Source organism: Macaca thibetana, chromosome 16, assembly GCF_024542745.1.
Source record: "Macaca thibetana thibetana isolate TM-01 chromosome 16, ASM2454274v1, whole genome shotgun sequence".
NCBI classification, from domain to species: domain Eukaryota; kingdom Metazoa; phylum Chordata; class Mammalia; order Primates; family Cercopithecidae; genus Macaca; species Macaca thibetana.
The window spans coordinates 75,732,762-75,747,003 of record NC_065593.1 but is presented as its reverse complement, the minus strand read 5'-3'; the positions used below and the strand labels follow the sequence as shown (position 1 = coordinate 75,747,003).

The 14,242-nt window shown below is 54.2% G+C and overlaps 2 protein-coding genes across 6 annotated transcripts in view; one reads left to right on the top strand and one right to left on the bottom strand.

Moving 5' to 3' along the window:
• The window catches only part of PSMC5 (proteasome 26S subunit, ATPase 5), a 139,223-nt gene extending 135,874 nt beyond the window's left edge, over window positions 1–3,349 (top strand). For all 3 annotated transcript variants that reach the window (XM_050764971.1, XM_050764973.1, XM_050764972.1), the window contains exons 4-13: window positions 799–868; window positions 1,159–1,256; window positions 1,444–1,500; window positions 1,583–1,813; window positions 2,148–2,274; window positions 2,361–2,551; window positions 2,651–2,749; window positions 2,836–2,946; window positions 3,054–3,140; window positions 3,246–3,349. In XM_050764971.1, coding sequence (XP_050620928.1) covers window positions 799–868; window positions 1,159–1,256; window positions 1,444–1,500; window positions 1,583–1,813; window positions 2,148–2,274; window positions 2,361–2,551; window positions 2,651–2,749; window positions 2,836–2,946; window positions 3,054–3,140; window positions 3,246–3,299 — 1,125 coding nt within the window. In that variant the 3' untranslated portion in view covers window positions 3,300–3,349. The remainder of the gene's footprint in view (window positions 1–798; window positions 869–1,158; window positions 1,257–1,443; window positions 1,501–1,582; window positions 1,814–2,147; window positions 2,275–2,360; window positions 2,552–2,650; window positions 2,750–2,835; window positions 2,947–3,053; window positions 3,141–3,245) is intronic.
• A 61-nt stretch (window positions 3,350–3,410) lies between these two features.
• On the bottom strand, window positions 3,411–13,944 carry SMARCD2 (SWI/SNF related, matrix associated, actin dependent regulator of chromatin, subfamily d, member 2). Of its 3 annotated transcripts, none has more exons than XM_050764960.1 (13): window positions 13,706–13,944; window positions 8,752–8,936; window positions 8,506–8,548; window positions 8,233–8,355; window positions 6,741–6,896; window positions 6,030–6,125; window positions 5,799–5,900; window positions 5,491–5,652; window positions 5,236–5,333; window positions 4,914–5,049; window positions 4,625–4,747; window positions 4,396–4,497; window positions 3,411–4,318 (listed from the first exon to the last, which is right to left on the bottom strand). In XM_050764960.1, the coding sequence occupies exons 1-13, from the start codon at window positions 13,919–13,921 to the stop codon at window positions 4,265–4,267; spliced, it is 1,596 nt and encodes a 531-aa protein (XP_050620917.1). In that variant the 5' UTR covers window positions 13,922–13,944; the 3' UTR covers window positions 3,411–4,264. The 3 variants fall into 3 exon arrangements, with proteins under 3 accessions (XP_050620917.1, XP_050620918.1, XP_050620919.1); XM_050764961.1 differs by lacking the exon at window positions 13,706–13,944 and adding an exon at window positions 9,577–11,343; XM_050764962.1 differs by lacking the exon at window positions 13,706–13,944 and adding an exon at window positions 9,864–9,878.
• Between the last annotated feature and the right edge of the window lie 298 nt (window positions 13,945–14,242).

Sequence of the window (14,242 nt, the reverse complement as noted above, 5' to 3'; positions counted from 1 at the left end):
TGTTTATGTTTACCAGTAAGGCTTCCAGCAGTAAGGTGTGACTCTCAGTAGTAGGTATGGCTTCCAGTAGTAAGCATTACCAACAACATAAACAGTAGGCTGTTAGTGTTAACAGTGTTATGTTACAGTAGGCTGTTAGTAGTTTAACTTTGGACAAGTCCATGGATTTTCAATTTCGTCCTAATCCCCTGCGTTGTTCAAGTGTCATCTGTAATATAAATTGGATGGGGGAAAGCCACAGAGAACAATTCTGAATTCCAAGTGCATTTGCAGGTATTATGTTTAGTTAACCATTTTGGAATGCTTTTTCATGTGTTTTTATTCGTTCACTTCAGTAGTCCTGAAAAGGAGCAGGGCAGCTGATGCTATACCCATGTGCCATTTGGTAACAGATCTAGATTTTTTAAAATAGATTGCCTGAGCTTTACCTTGCTTTTGATTGACAGCAGCTGGGCTAGAACTCAGACTTCTCACCTAACACTCTTTCCACTAGGTGATGTTGCCTTCCTGTGAGAAATTTGGTGTTACATGAGCCAGCTGTAACTTTTCTCCATTAGATTCTGTTATTCCTGGACCGGAATTGGACAAGCAGCCTTCTTTGATGGCTGCCATAAGCTCCAGAGGGACTCTTGGAGGACAGGGCAGGGTCATTAGAATCATACTGGAGAATCTGAAACAACACACAGGTGCCCTGTGCCCTTCCCTCAGCTCATTCTGACCTGTGAGGTCTTGGCCAAGATCCTACCTCCCCCTGTCTCCTGCCCTTGAGTAATGGAATTTGTCTCTTGTCTGCCACAGCTGATTGTGAATGATAAGAGCCAAAACCTCCGGAGGCTGCAGGCACAGAGGAATGAACTAAATGCTAAAGGTGAGTGGGGAAAGATGGGAAGCCGCATGTGGGCAGTTTGTCTGAGGTCTGTCCTAACCTCCCTGCACAGTGTCTTCACAGCAGTGCTTACTGTTTTCTCCCTGTCATCTAGTAGTTTCACATGCATCTCTTTTTCCCGAGCTCCATTGTAGCCTCCTTAAATACACGAATTTTTATCTTTGGTCTTCCTTTAATAACTTAAGAATGATGCTTAGCTCATGCATGTAGAATTGGGTCCTGGAGACTCCAAAGGAGTAGCTAGGTGACCACTGTGTCTGTTTGCCATCTAGTTCGCCTATTGCGGGAGGAGCTACAGCTGCTGCAGGAACAGGGCTCCTATGTGGGGGAAGTAGTCCGGGCCATGGATAAGAAGAAAGTGTTGGTCAAGGTAAAAGCAGCATGACCCCAGGGACCAACCAGCTCAGTCTGCACTGGATTCCCACCCCTTTGTGTGTAGCCTTGGGAGACAGGGTTCTGTGTTCTGTCAAGGTATTGTGGGATTCTCGAAGGTCTTCCTGGGTAGGGTTAGTGATTTGGTGGCTGTCAAGGAAGATCATGAGCTCTTCTTTCTTTAGGTACATCCTGAAGGCAAATTTGTTGTAGACGTGGACAAAAACATTGACATCAATGACGTGAGTGTAGCAGGTGAGGTGGTGGTGGGGTCAGCTCTTATTTCTTATTGTACCACTTCTGAAACTCACCCCCTTCACCCAGGTGACACCCAATTGCCGGGTGGCTCTAAGGAATGACAGCTACACTCTGCACAAGATCCTGCCCAACAAGGTAGACCCATTAGTGTCACTGATGATGGTAGAGAAAGTACCAGATTCGACTTATGAGATGATTGGTGGACTGGACAAACAGATCAAGGAGATCAAAGAAGTGATCGAGCTGCCTGTTAAGCATCCTGAGCTCTTCGAAGCACTGGGCATTGCTCAGCCCAAGGTGAGGAGCAGGGCTTCTCCAGGAGGGCCAAGCTGTACTTTACTACTCCTGCCCCAGCCAGCCCTACTGCAGGGGTCGGGGAGGCACCAGGATAGGCTGCATCCTTCTTGGGCTGGCCCTCCCCCTGAAGAGTGGCGGGGGAAGTGTTTTAGGGCAGTGAGGTGGGTTTTGGATATAAGTTCCAGAACAGCTCCTTGATGTTCTTTTTTTTTTTTTTTTTTTTTTGGTATCCCTAACATTTAGCAAGGGATCCAGCACTCAGCACTCGGTAAATGTTCACTGAATGAGATGAGGGGTATAGCTTTCTGTCCTGAGTGCTGCTGTTCCCCTGTAGGGAGTGCTGCTGTATGGACCTCCAGGCACTGGGAAGACGCTGTTGGCCCGGGCTGTGGCTCATCATACGGACTGTACCTTTATTCGTGTCTCTGGCTCTGAATTGGTACAGAAATTCATAGGGGAAGGTAACCATGGCCAGTAACGTGAGAAGCAAGAGGTAGGGGGTTAGGGAGCTAATAAGCTCCCTAACACCAGCTCGGCCTCCACACAGGGGCAAGAATGGTGAGGGAGTTGTTTGTCATGGCACGAGAACATGCTCCATCTATCATCTTCATGGACGAAATCGACTCCATCGGCTCCTCGCGGCTGGAGGGGGGTTCTGGGGGGGACAGTGAAGTGCAGCGCACAATGCTGGAGTTGCTCAACCAGCTGGATGGCTTTGAGGCCACCAAGAACATCAAGGTAAGGTGGTAGCAGCCTTGGGATGGGCCCAGGGAAGGCCTGGGTGCCACGCAGGTTGAGGAAGAGCTTAGCTGATCCTCACCCGCTTTCTCTGCTCAGGTTATCATGGCTACTAATAGGATTGATATCCTGGACTCGGCGCTGCTTCGCCCAGGGCGTATTGACAGAAAAATTGAATTCCCACCCCCCAACGAGGAGGTTTGTGATGGGCGCTGTGCAAAGTGGCTCTGGCAGTGGGGGTAGGGGTGGGGTGTGGGGCTCAGGCCTTTCCTTGCCATCTCCAGGCCCGGCTGGACATTTTGAAGATTCATTCTCGGAAGATGAACCTGACCCGCGGGATCAACCTGAGAAAAATTGCTGAGCTCATGCCAGGAGCATCAGGGGCTGAAGTGAAGGTAATTGGAGTACCCACCAAAAACAGGGCAGAGGCAGGAAGCTCTAGGCTCAAGGGCCACAGATGAGGGGCACAGCAGTGGGGCCTCAACTTCCTTTTCCTGTTCAGGGCGTGTGCACAGAAGCCGGCATGTATGCCCTTCGAGAACGGCGAGTCCATGTCACTCAGGAGGACTTTGAGATGGCAGTAGCCAAGGTATAGGCCTCCATCTTTGTGCCTTTGCTGATGGTGGCTCTGGGGCAGTGGGCTAGGGCATGCTTGCGTTCGTAACTTAACATTCATTTTCTCCCCCACCCCTAGGTCATGCAGAAGGACAGTGAGAAAAACATGTCCATCAAGAAATTATGGAAGTGAATGGACAGCCTTTGTGTGGATCCCTCCAATAAAGCTCTATGGGCCAAGTCCTCTAGGACTCCAGTCTGTTAATGAGGGCTGTGCTGTTCAAGGATCAGGTCCAGACACCACCAATAGATAAAAGGATTTATTTGGATCCCAGTGCCAGAAGTGGCACTCGCCAAGCCCTAGGCCCACCCTCCTCACCAAGCTCCAAAGGGCGACACCAGTCCTCCCAGCCTCCCCATTCACCTTACCCTGGCCTCCACATGTGCCCACCCATACCTCAGGCCATGCTAGAGAACTGGAGTGTCCCCTCCCCAGCCCAAGCCGCTAGAGAGGCAGCCCTCTGGCATCCCAGGAGATGATGGCGGCCAGAGCCGCTTGCATAGATTGAGGAAAGAAACAAGGAGGCACCTAACAGGGCTCCCTGAAAACCCCCAACTTACCCCTGTACAAAAAAAGTGGCTCCCACATAGAAAACTTGCTCCCAAAATAGTGCAAATACCCAAAGGAAAGAAAAAAACCAGCAGCAAGGCTGGGCTTGTAGGAATGGCAAAGAACTTTGGTTTAGAAAGGCTAGGAAGTCTGAGCTGCATCTCCTCTTCCTAGCCCAGCTCCCCACAGCCAGCTCTGACCCTCGCCCAAGAGGGGAGTCTGTAAACATGCAAACCCAGCAGCCTTTGGTTCGGAAATGTCTGTTAAAATGTCAAAGCACAGCCTCCGGCAGTCCTACTTGGGCCTGCCTGCAGGGGGGGCACAGGAGGCTTCTGCTGAACCCAATTAAAGCCAATGCAAAAAGTATAAGGCTTTGGGGACCAAGCAACAAGGAATCCTACTACTACATGTATAAAACTAAAGCTGGGGAATAGAGAGTGACAGCAGACACTCCTCACCCCAGCCTACGTGTCTGCGGCCCCAGCAAGGACCCAGAGGGTGGTCTCCCTCCAGGCTCCAGGGCTGGGAAGAAAGAGATCCCTGAGCAGTTAGGTCAGGCGAATTCCCAGCACCTGTTCCAGTTCCTGCCTTCGCTGCTGCACCTGGAGAAGGGAGAGACCAAGTAGCTCAGGCCTTTACTACTCAGGGCCAAAGGAGGGAAAACAAGGCAGAGCCTCACCTTGGCAAAGATGTGCCTGCCTACTGCTTCCTGGGCCCAGGGCTGGTGGTAGAAAGCAGCTCGTCTCTCCTCCTCAGGATTTCCAATCACATCAGTGATGATCTGCAAAGAGCCAGAAGGAAAGCCATAGCATAATCCCCAGCCCTGGGCCAACCCACCCTGGGAACTGCTGTGGGTAAAAATCACCCAGAGCTTTACAAAGGAATCCCCTCGGGAAAGAGGACTACACCTTGAGGTCTCGGCGCTGGGAACGGAGCCATTCCTGGATGAAGTCCTGGGGGTCGGTGCTAAAACTGAGCATGAAATCTCTCTGGGTCTTCAGCTGGTTGATGGACTCGATGGTCTCATGAATCTGGAGAGGGTACATGTGTCAGACTCTGCCCCCAAAGCTTAAATGCAAATGACTGAGCCAGAGTTCCCATCCCATCCCCTAGGTGCTACATGTATGGAAATGCTGGACAGATCCAGCCCACTCCAATCCTGGGCCCCAGAGGAAGCTGTGGAGCCAGAGGGCCCACCTTGACATCAAGGGAAGCGATCTCCTGCTGATTGGTGGTAGAGGCCAGAAAATTGCTCATCTGGGCCTTCAGTGGGTCGTCCACCTCCACATCAATGTCATAACAGGCTGTCTTCTTCTGGTCGTTAGGGTCCACACTGCAGGCAGCACATGGGGAGGGAAGGCACATAGCTGTCTTCATTCTGCCCACCTGGGCCAAAGCTAGGGCCCATTCTCTGCACATACTCAGGGAGCAAGAAACCTGATGCTCTCTTTGGCTTCAGTTCAAGCCAAGGGTGAATCTGCTGTTAAAAGAGCCTTCCTGTCCCCCTCCTTGCATTTACCTAATGACATGGTTGATGACAATGGGGTCCGGATGCTGCAGCAACCCCGCCAGCTTCATGGGAATCTCGGAGAAACGGAGTCGGCCACAACTGAAGATCTGGAGGAAATACCAAAGGCTCAGCGTTGCCTTGTGGGCACAGGGGAGTGGACCATTCCAGGACCAGTGAGGGCAGCAGTCTGGAGGCTGTGGCCAAGAAGTAGCCCAGCAGGCAAGGCAAGGGCTGAGAGAACAGGGGGTCTGGCATCTGGCTAACCTGGCGGAAGTAACGGTTGCAGTTGATGTATTCCCGTTCGTGCCCATCCTGCAGCTGGTTGTGCTTGATGTAAAGCCACAGGGCCTGCATGATGGCGGCCCTCGTCTGTGTGTGCACTCCCAGCAGCCTTGCCAGTCGGGGGTCCAATTTGTACTGGGGAGGCTACAGTTGGATGGAGGGGAGTCAGGATGGGTTCTTGCAGTAAAACAAAGCGGGAAAATAGGGCAGGGACAGGAAGGTTTATAGGAACCAACTCCCCTCCTGAGGGGTCCTTGTGGCCCCAGAAATGACCCCAGGGCCTCTGTCACCTGATGATCCAGCATGAGCAGGAGGGTGCACTTGACGTTGAGGTCTCCAGGCCGTTTTACCTGGAAGCCATCTGTCTCCTGGGTGGTGGGCATCCGGTGCCACTGGCAGGGAGGGGAACATGGCTTATCACCAAGGGGGTGGGCATGAACACAGGGCCTCCCAAGGGCCCTGAGGCCATTTCCCTGCCAAACCTGCATGTCAGCCTGCCTCTGCCCCAGGCCCACTCTCACCTCCACCAGGTGATTGTCAGGCCCATACAGCTCCTTGTCCAGCTCAATGACGAGGCTCTTAAAGAATGAAGAAAACTTCCTCTTCTGTTTGCTAGGCTGGAGATGGAAAGGGGTGTGAGATGGTGCTGCTGAGCTCTCAAATCTCAAGCTATGCTAAATCCCAAGAACAAGAAGCCCCATTTCAGCCCTGGAGCTCAGGGTACTGAAGATTCCTGGGGCCCTGAAGAATGGAAGCAGGACTCTGGGCAGACTGGAGGCAGGGAAATGGCGCCCTCTTGCAGCCCACGAGGGACTTCCTGGAGACACTCGACTGCCATCTGCAGGAACATTGTAATAACCACGCAAATCAACCTCCAATGGGCTTGGAGCAGTGCCCCCTCTCTATGGCAGGACTTCTCTGGGAGCGCCCAAGTGTCTGGCCCAGTCTTTTTTTTTTTTTTTGAGACGCAATCTCACTGTGTCACCCAGGCTAAAGTGCAGTGGTGTGATCATAATTCACTGAAGCTCGACCTCCTGGGCTCAAGCCATCCTCCTGCGTCAGCCTTACCAGTAGCTGGGACTATAGACGCATGCACCACACCCAGCTAATTTTTAAATTTTTTGTAGAGACGGGGTCTGGCTCTGCTGCTCAGGCTAGTCTCAAACTCTTTGGTCCCAGTCTTAAACCCACACAGGCCTCCTTCCCTCCAGATACCTCCCTCCCCAACTCACATCATCCAGCAGTTTTCCTTCCACTCGGAGTTCCCAGGAAGCCACCTTGTCCCCTGCTGGGGTTCCCCCAGGGGTCCCTGCAGTTCCTGCACTATCGCCTTCCGCCTTGCTGGGACTGAACGTATTGGAAATGTAGATCCGAAGCTTTCGCTTTTGCTAAAGAGAGAAAGACAATCAACTGGAAGTGGACCAAGACGTTGGGACACTGCTACGCCATCTTCTGATATGAACATTCAACAATCAATACTGAGCACCATGGGCCAGCCAGGCACCTTGTCAGGCACTGGGAATCAGAAGTAAGTAGTAAGTCCCAGTCCCAGCCTTTTTTTTTTTTTAGGACATGGTCTCACTCTGTCACCCAGGCTGGAGTGCAGTGGCGTGATCTCAGCTCACTTGCAACCTCTGACTCCTGGGTTCAAGCAATTCTCTTGTCTCAGCCTCCTGAGTAGCTGGGACTACAGGTGCATGCCACCATGCCCAGCTAATTTTTTTGTGTTTTTAGTAAAGATGGTGTTTCAACATGTTGGCAAGGCAAGGCTGGTCTCGAACTCCTGACCTCAGGTGATCTACCCACTTCGGCCCCCTAAAGTGCTGAGATTACAGGCGTGAGCCGCCACACCCGGCCGGAACTCACCATTTTATGGGGAAAGAGATGCATCACCAACAACGCCAGCACAGTGGAACTGGTGCAATGGCAAAGCGGAGGCCTCTGGCTCACATCTTACATGATACCCAAACACCCATCACGGCCCCAAAATATCCTAGTCTCCTGGAAAGCCTTCCCCACTCAGGACGGTTCTAGATTATTATTAAGGAAAGTTTCTTGGCTGGGTGCAGTGGCTCTGTCATCTTAGCACTTTGGGAGGCCGAGGCAGTCAGGAGTTCGAGACCAGCCTGGGCACCATGGTGATACTAAAAATACAAAAATTAGCCAGGCGTGGTGATGGGCGTCTGTAATGCTAGTTACTCGGGAGGCTGAGGCAAGGAGAATTGCTTGAACCTGGGATGTGAAGGTTGCAGTGAGCCGAGATTGCACCACTGCACTCCAGCCTGAGTGAAAGAGCGAGACTCCATCTCAAAAAAAAAAAAGAAAAAAGAAAATATTCTCTATGGATGGGGAAGGGGAAGGAGAAAGGAACTACCTTTATCCTCTAGTGGTTTTCAAACTTTTGACCACGACCCATAATATTTACATTTTTCAGTTATGACCCAAGGTCTGCATATCTATTTATCGGAAACAAAAATATCATGAAAGAATACCTTAACTACTATGGTAAGTACTACTGTGAAGTATTTTTAGATTTTCTACTGTCATATATTAATTTAAAACATACTGGCCCTAACACATTCAACTGAGTTCGTACTCTACTAGTGGGCTGCATCCTGCATGTGAAAAACCCAGCTCTAGCCCAACTTGCTTGGCCCCTGGAAAACAAGGGGGTGGAGGGCAAGGAAACCTGGGAAGGCTAGAGGTGGTCAAGGTCACACATACTGTCAGAGGCTTTTTAATGGCCTCCTGGATCTCCATCCGCTTGCGAGCAATGGTCTGGTCCAGCTTCCGCTCAAAAGCCAAGAGATCCATGTATGCCTGAGACTCTGGGACAAGCTCCCGGATCTGGAGGAAGGTAGCAGAAGCTCGTCAGCTTGCTTCAGCCAAAGCCTGGCTCTTTCCTCCGTTCCTCCTGCAGCCCAGGGTTGAGGGAGACGGATGCCCACCCCAAGGTGGCCACTGGGCAGGCCTCCCAGGCGTCCTCTTAACACTTACTCGCTGAGGTAGAACTTTATCTGCCATCTTCCTCCTCTTTAACCTGGGGAGTTCAGAAACCCACTTAAGAGATCAATGGTCCAAAAAAGGACACTCACCCCCGCAACGTCCCTCCAGTCTCCAGGACCCTCTCCCCCAAGAGAGCCTGGAATCTTCCTCAGACACCAAAGCTCTTAAGATAGAAGGAAACCCTCTGCTACCACCAGAGATGAGTGAGGCAGAGTGGAATAAGCAGGATGCTCTTACCCCCGGCGCTGGGCAGGCATGGGAGGCTGCGCCTGGGGCACAAGCAGGCGTTTTCGGAATGGATCCATCATGGTGGGTGGCATGCCAGGTCGAAGCGGAGCTGCTGTACCAAATGGGGAGCCAGCAGGGGGTCCCACCTGCAAGCCGGCCATGGGCATCCGGTTCCCTGGTGACATGCCAGGTCGCTGGGGGAAGTGAGCCAACGGGGGTGCATAGGTCAGGGGCAGGGCCCTCCGGGGCCCATAGCCTATGCCCTCCATCCCTCTCGTCAGCCAGGTTGGGCCTGAGCAGCACGCCAGAGCCCTGCTGGAGCCCCAGGAACAAAGGAGAGCGGGCGTCGGAGCGAAGAGTGTAAACCATACCTGCCCTGCCCCCTGCAACCGCCCTGGCAGCCATGCCAGCGAATGAGGTCTGCCAGAGCCTGGGCTGGGAGGAGGGTCCTGCCTGCAGAGGGAAGGGCCTACAGGAGCCCCAGCCAGTCCCTATTCTCTCAGACAGTCCCGCCAAGCCTTGCCCTCCTCTTTCCCCCATCATGAGGGAGAAGCATGGCTGAGAGGCACGGGGGCAGTGTCACTGCCAGGCAGAGGGGTATACTATATCATGAGCAGGCCAATGGTGCAGAGCCCCAATCCCCATCCTCTGTGGCCGAGGGAGAAAGGGGTCTGGTAGGCAGCAGCACCCCAGGTGAGCAGGGCTACAACAGGATGACTTGGAACGCGTACCAGCTGGTGAGGGTGGCCTCGGACAGGGTACCGGGACCCTGTACCCTGTACTCTGGGACCATATAGCCCCTACCCACAGCCCAGAACTGGACCCTCCTCTCACCTCCTTACTGCCCAACTACTGCCCCTATGCCAAAAGACCCCAGAAGGGAAGCCATGGCTCCTGGGTGGCCTGTGGGAAAGACAGCAGCTGGCACCTGGACTCTGCCCGTGGTCCAGGCACCACCTGGCAGCCAGGACTGGCTCTGGCTCCGTGTAGCCCTGGCAATCCCAAGCTGAAGAAGGGGGCTAAGATTATCCTGGGAGGCAAGGATCAGAGGCCTAGGCTGAGCAGCAGGAAAGTGGAAGATAGAAATAGCTTCTTTAGATGCCTGCAGAAGGATTTCCCACTTGAAGCCTTGCTCCCCGACATTTCTGTGGAGCCCATCTGGGAGTCACCTCCACCCCCACCCCCTCCCCATGGCTGCTGCCTGCAAGGCCTGTTTGGCAGCTCTGCCTCGCACACACTGTCCCTGGCAGCTTCACAGGGCTGGCCCCAGGGCCCAGATTATGCAACGAGCACAACCAGCCAACCAAGCCCGGCAGGGTGGAGACTTGTACCAAATCAAAGGACCCTCCCCCACTCCAGCATCATGGAGATGAGATTCTTCCCCAACCTCTTCATCCTGCACTAAACCCATGTTCCCAAAACAGAGGGTCAGATTCTTGACCAGATGCAGAGATGGAAAGAAACATGACCCACAGACGTGAGGATGGGGAGAGGAGGAGCAGGGTGGGAGGGAGGTGTTTGGGAGAATAAAAACCTCAAAGTGGGGGGCTCTGGGGCTTTGGGAGTCCTGCCAAAGTCTCTCTCCATCAGGAAGAGATTAATCAGAGCTGTTGAAAGGCAAAAGACAACCTCTTTCTCTGCCTTAAGGATTGTTCTTTCTCTGGCCTGAGATTATAGAAAAAAACTGAGTGTGACTACAGCTGTAAGCCCGGGCCCAGACATCCCAGACTTTAGTTTTTCCTAGTGCCTGAGACAAAGGGAAGAACTGAAGCACTGGGTCCTGCAGAGTGTGAGCGAGGGCCCTATGGTCCCCAGGAAGCTTCCCGCTGCAGCGTTCACAGAACCTGCAGCACCACCCATCCCTCCTGGGCAGGTGCTCTGGTAACAGGAAGTCCTAAGACAAGGCCGCACAGGCAGGGCCTGGAATAGGCTCCACCTAGACATCTGCTCCAGGCTTCCGGGGCCCAGAGCCCCCAGCTCACTCAGGACCCCAGGGGAAGGCTGCTAACAGTTCAAATTCTAGCTGAGCTTTGCTAAGCTCCATACCTGGGCTTATAGGTGCTAGCAACTCCTCCCCCTTCAAAAAACAAAAAACAAAAACAACTCAGGAGTTAGGAAAAACAAACAAAAAACAGTCCAGAACTCTGAGCCTCCCTAACTCCCTGCTTGCAACAGGATCAGGTAGGCCTGGATCAATCCCCTGAACCCCAGATGAGGAATCCAGGGCTCCAGTGAGCATGCTTTGCCCTGCCCCAAATGTGGCCCTGATGCTCTGGAACCTGGGCCTGAGGGCCTCAGTTGGGGAACATACCACCACTCTTCCATGAGTAAAAAGGATTTTGAGGCAGGGCGCGGTGGCTCACACCTATAATCCCAGCACTTTGGGAGGCCGAGGCAGGTGGATCACAAGGTCAGGAGTTCAAGACCATCCTGGCTAAGATGGTGAAACCCCGTGTCTACTGAAAACACAAAAAAAATTAGCCGGGCATGGTGGCGGGCACCTGTAATCCCAGCTACTCAGGAGGCTGAGGCAGAGAACTGCTTGAACCTGGGAGGCGGAGGTTGCAGTGAGCTGATATCATGCCACTGCACTCCAGCCTGGGCGACAGAGTGAGACTCCGTCTCAAAAAAAAAAAAAAAAAAAAAAAAGATTTTGAACTTTTTGAACTCTCTGGAGTGAACCCAGAAATCTGAGGTTTTTGTTATTTTGTTGCCCAGGCTGGAGTGCAGTGGCAGGATCATAGCTCAATGCAGCCTTGAACTCCTGGACTCAGGCAATCCTCCTGCCACAGCATCCCGACTAGCTGGGACCATAAGCGCACACCACCAAGTTTGGCTAAATTTTTTTGGGTTTTTTTTTTGAGAAATTATGGTCTCACTATGTTGCCTAGGCTGGTCTTGAACTCCTGATCTCAAGTAATCCTTCTGTCTGGGCCTCCCAAAGTGCTAGGATTATAGGTGTGAGCCACCACATCCTGCCCTGGAGGGTTTTTTGTTGTTGTTGTTTTTGTTTTAGGTTCCTCTGTTAACTGTGATCCACAGCCAGAACCACCCTCTGGAGGAAGGGAGGTCATCACTTCCCTTCTTTCAACTATTTGTTCAGCTTGGGCCTCAAATTCTCGCTTTTCCAGCACATCTCATGAGCCCTAACAGACAGGAACCCCTCTGTTTCCCAGATCTCAAGTCCCTTCTCCTGGAAGTCATACAACTGGACTTGGAAAGAGAGCAAGTAGGATCCTCTTCAAACTCAGCCAAAGTTAGCTGGCTGGGTTCTCTACCATCTACCTCTCCTGCCAGGAGGAGGAAAGCTAGTGGGATGGGAAACTCAGACTCAGGGCCATCTCCTACTTCCCCACAGCTAGCAGCCCAGGCCTAACCAGCCAGCCAGCTTGGCCTTGCCACAAGCCCAAGGCCACCCCCCACCAAACATGTGGAATCCATTCTCTTAGGGGCTGTCTCAAGGGCACATTTCCTATGACTTTTTGCATGCCAAGGAAACTGGAGCGGCTTGTCTGTTCCAGGTCCTTCCAAGGCCAAAGGCCCACAGATGGTGCCCAGGCCAGGTCTCAGTGGGCAGGCCCAAGGGCTACAATGACTGATGCAGGGAGCCCTCAGCAACACCCTGGGCCCATGAATCCCCAAGGGGGAGAGTAGGGTGGGAAAGATGAGCCCCAGCTGGAGTCCCTGGGACCAGGTCTGTCTCTGCCCATATCCAGACTCTGTTTTCTCTTGAGAAAGGAGGAAGAATGAGGAGTAAGAAGGGAAAAAAATCCAGTCACTGTCCCTAGTTAAGCCATCTCCTTAGATGTGAGGCCCAGTGGGGCAGGTAGGCTGTGTATACTCCACGAGGATCCCTAAGGACCTCCGCCTGGAGACATGAGTCGAAAACAGAGGAAGCCCACAGCAGACCCTGGGAGAAGCCAGTGTCAAATGCTGGGGCATATGGCTTCGGATGTGGCGGAGTTAGAACCTGAAGGCCAAATAAAAATGCAGAGAGGATGATAAGGCAGATGGGCACAGTTTCCAAGCCTGCTGGTGCAACCTGAACAGCAGACTAGGGGACCAGCAGGGTCAGGCTGAGGTTCTCACACACTGAGCAGAAGTCGCTGCCTTCCAAGGGCTTTTGAAGCTGAAACCTGAGCAGCTCTCAAAACCCCAAAGGGGTCAGGACAGCACTCTTTGAAGCAACTCTCGCAGACTCCTCGGGCCCCAGACCAGCAGGGTTCCACTCTGCACGTCCAGACTAATCAACTACCCGACACGATGACAGGAGGCAGAAAGCCCAGAAGAGAGCCGGCCTGTGACTAGGCTGGGCCTCCCCTCAAGCCTGGCCACCACCGTCTCTGGTCTAAGCTGGAGTCCTCCCCAGCGAAGGCGCCTGGCCCTGCCTCTGGAGTAAAGTCCGCCCGTGCACAAGCTGGAATGAATCCCCTGGCCCTAGCCTCAGCGTCCCGTGCCCGTGGGAAGCCAGGCTCCTTCCTCCTCATTAGCAGCCGGGAGCCATCTCAGACACGCTAGAGCTCGGCCAGTTCCCAACCAGAAAAAACAAGGCAGACTTGGAGTGGGACCAAGGCCGATGCAGGGTAACCCCGGTTTCTCAGCGAGGGCCCTTTCCCAAACTTTCTCATCACTTTCTAGCCCTCCTACCCTAGACTTCTCAACCCACCCGCCCACAATTCACTGGTTCCCCAAACTCCTCCATCTCCCAGTCACTCGGAATCTCTGTGCCGCGGAAGCCCCCAGGCCTCCCAGCTGGTTCCAGCCCTCCGCTGCAGGACTCGCTCCCCCTTCCCCACTCCTCCACCGCCACCCGCCGCAGCCCGAGGGTCCTGGCCCGCCCTCCACCGTCTCCCGGAGTTCCTCATGCATTCCCCAAGGCCCTCACTCGAGGCCCCCTCAGCCCCCGGCCCGGGCGCCCTCGCGGCGCCGCACGCCCCCGTCCGCTCGCGTCCTCCCTACTCACCTGGTACTGCGCCGCGGGGCCCGCCGGGCCCATGGGGCGGAAGGCGGCGGCCCCGGGGCCCCCCACGCCTCCAGCCGGACCCGGTCCCCGGAGCGCCGGTCCGGGCAGCATGCCGGGTCCGGCGGGGGGAGGAGGCGCTCCCAGGGCCGCGGCCACGGCGCCGCCGCCAGGGCTTAGCGGGGGCAGCGGGAACCCGCCCGCGCCTCGGCCCGACATCGCTCCGTCCCGTCCCGCGGTGCCGCGATCCGGACTCCGGGCTACGCGTCGAGTCCACTCCGCGCTCTGTACTCCGCGATCCGGGACTTGGCGATCTTAATTCCGGGTTCCGGGATTTGTCGATCCGGGCTCCGGGATTTCCTAATCCAAGTTCGCGAGTTCCTCACAGACCCGGTTCGGGACAGATTCCGCTCCTGCGCGGGAGATTCCGGATCCAGGATCTGCTGTGGGCCCGCCTGCCGCCCCCGGACTCCGGAGGTTTGGCCGCCCGAGTCGAGTTACCCAGAGGCGGCTACGAACTCCCTGCCCCGCCCAACCCAG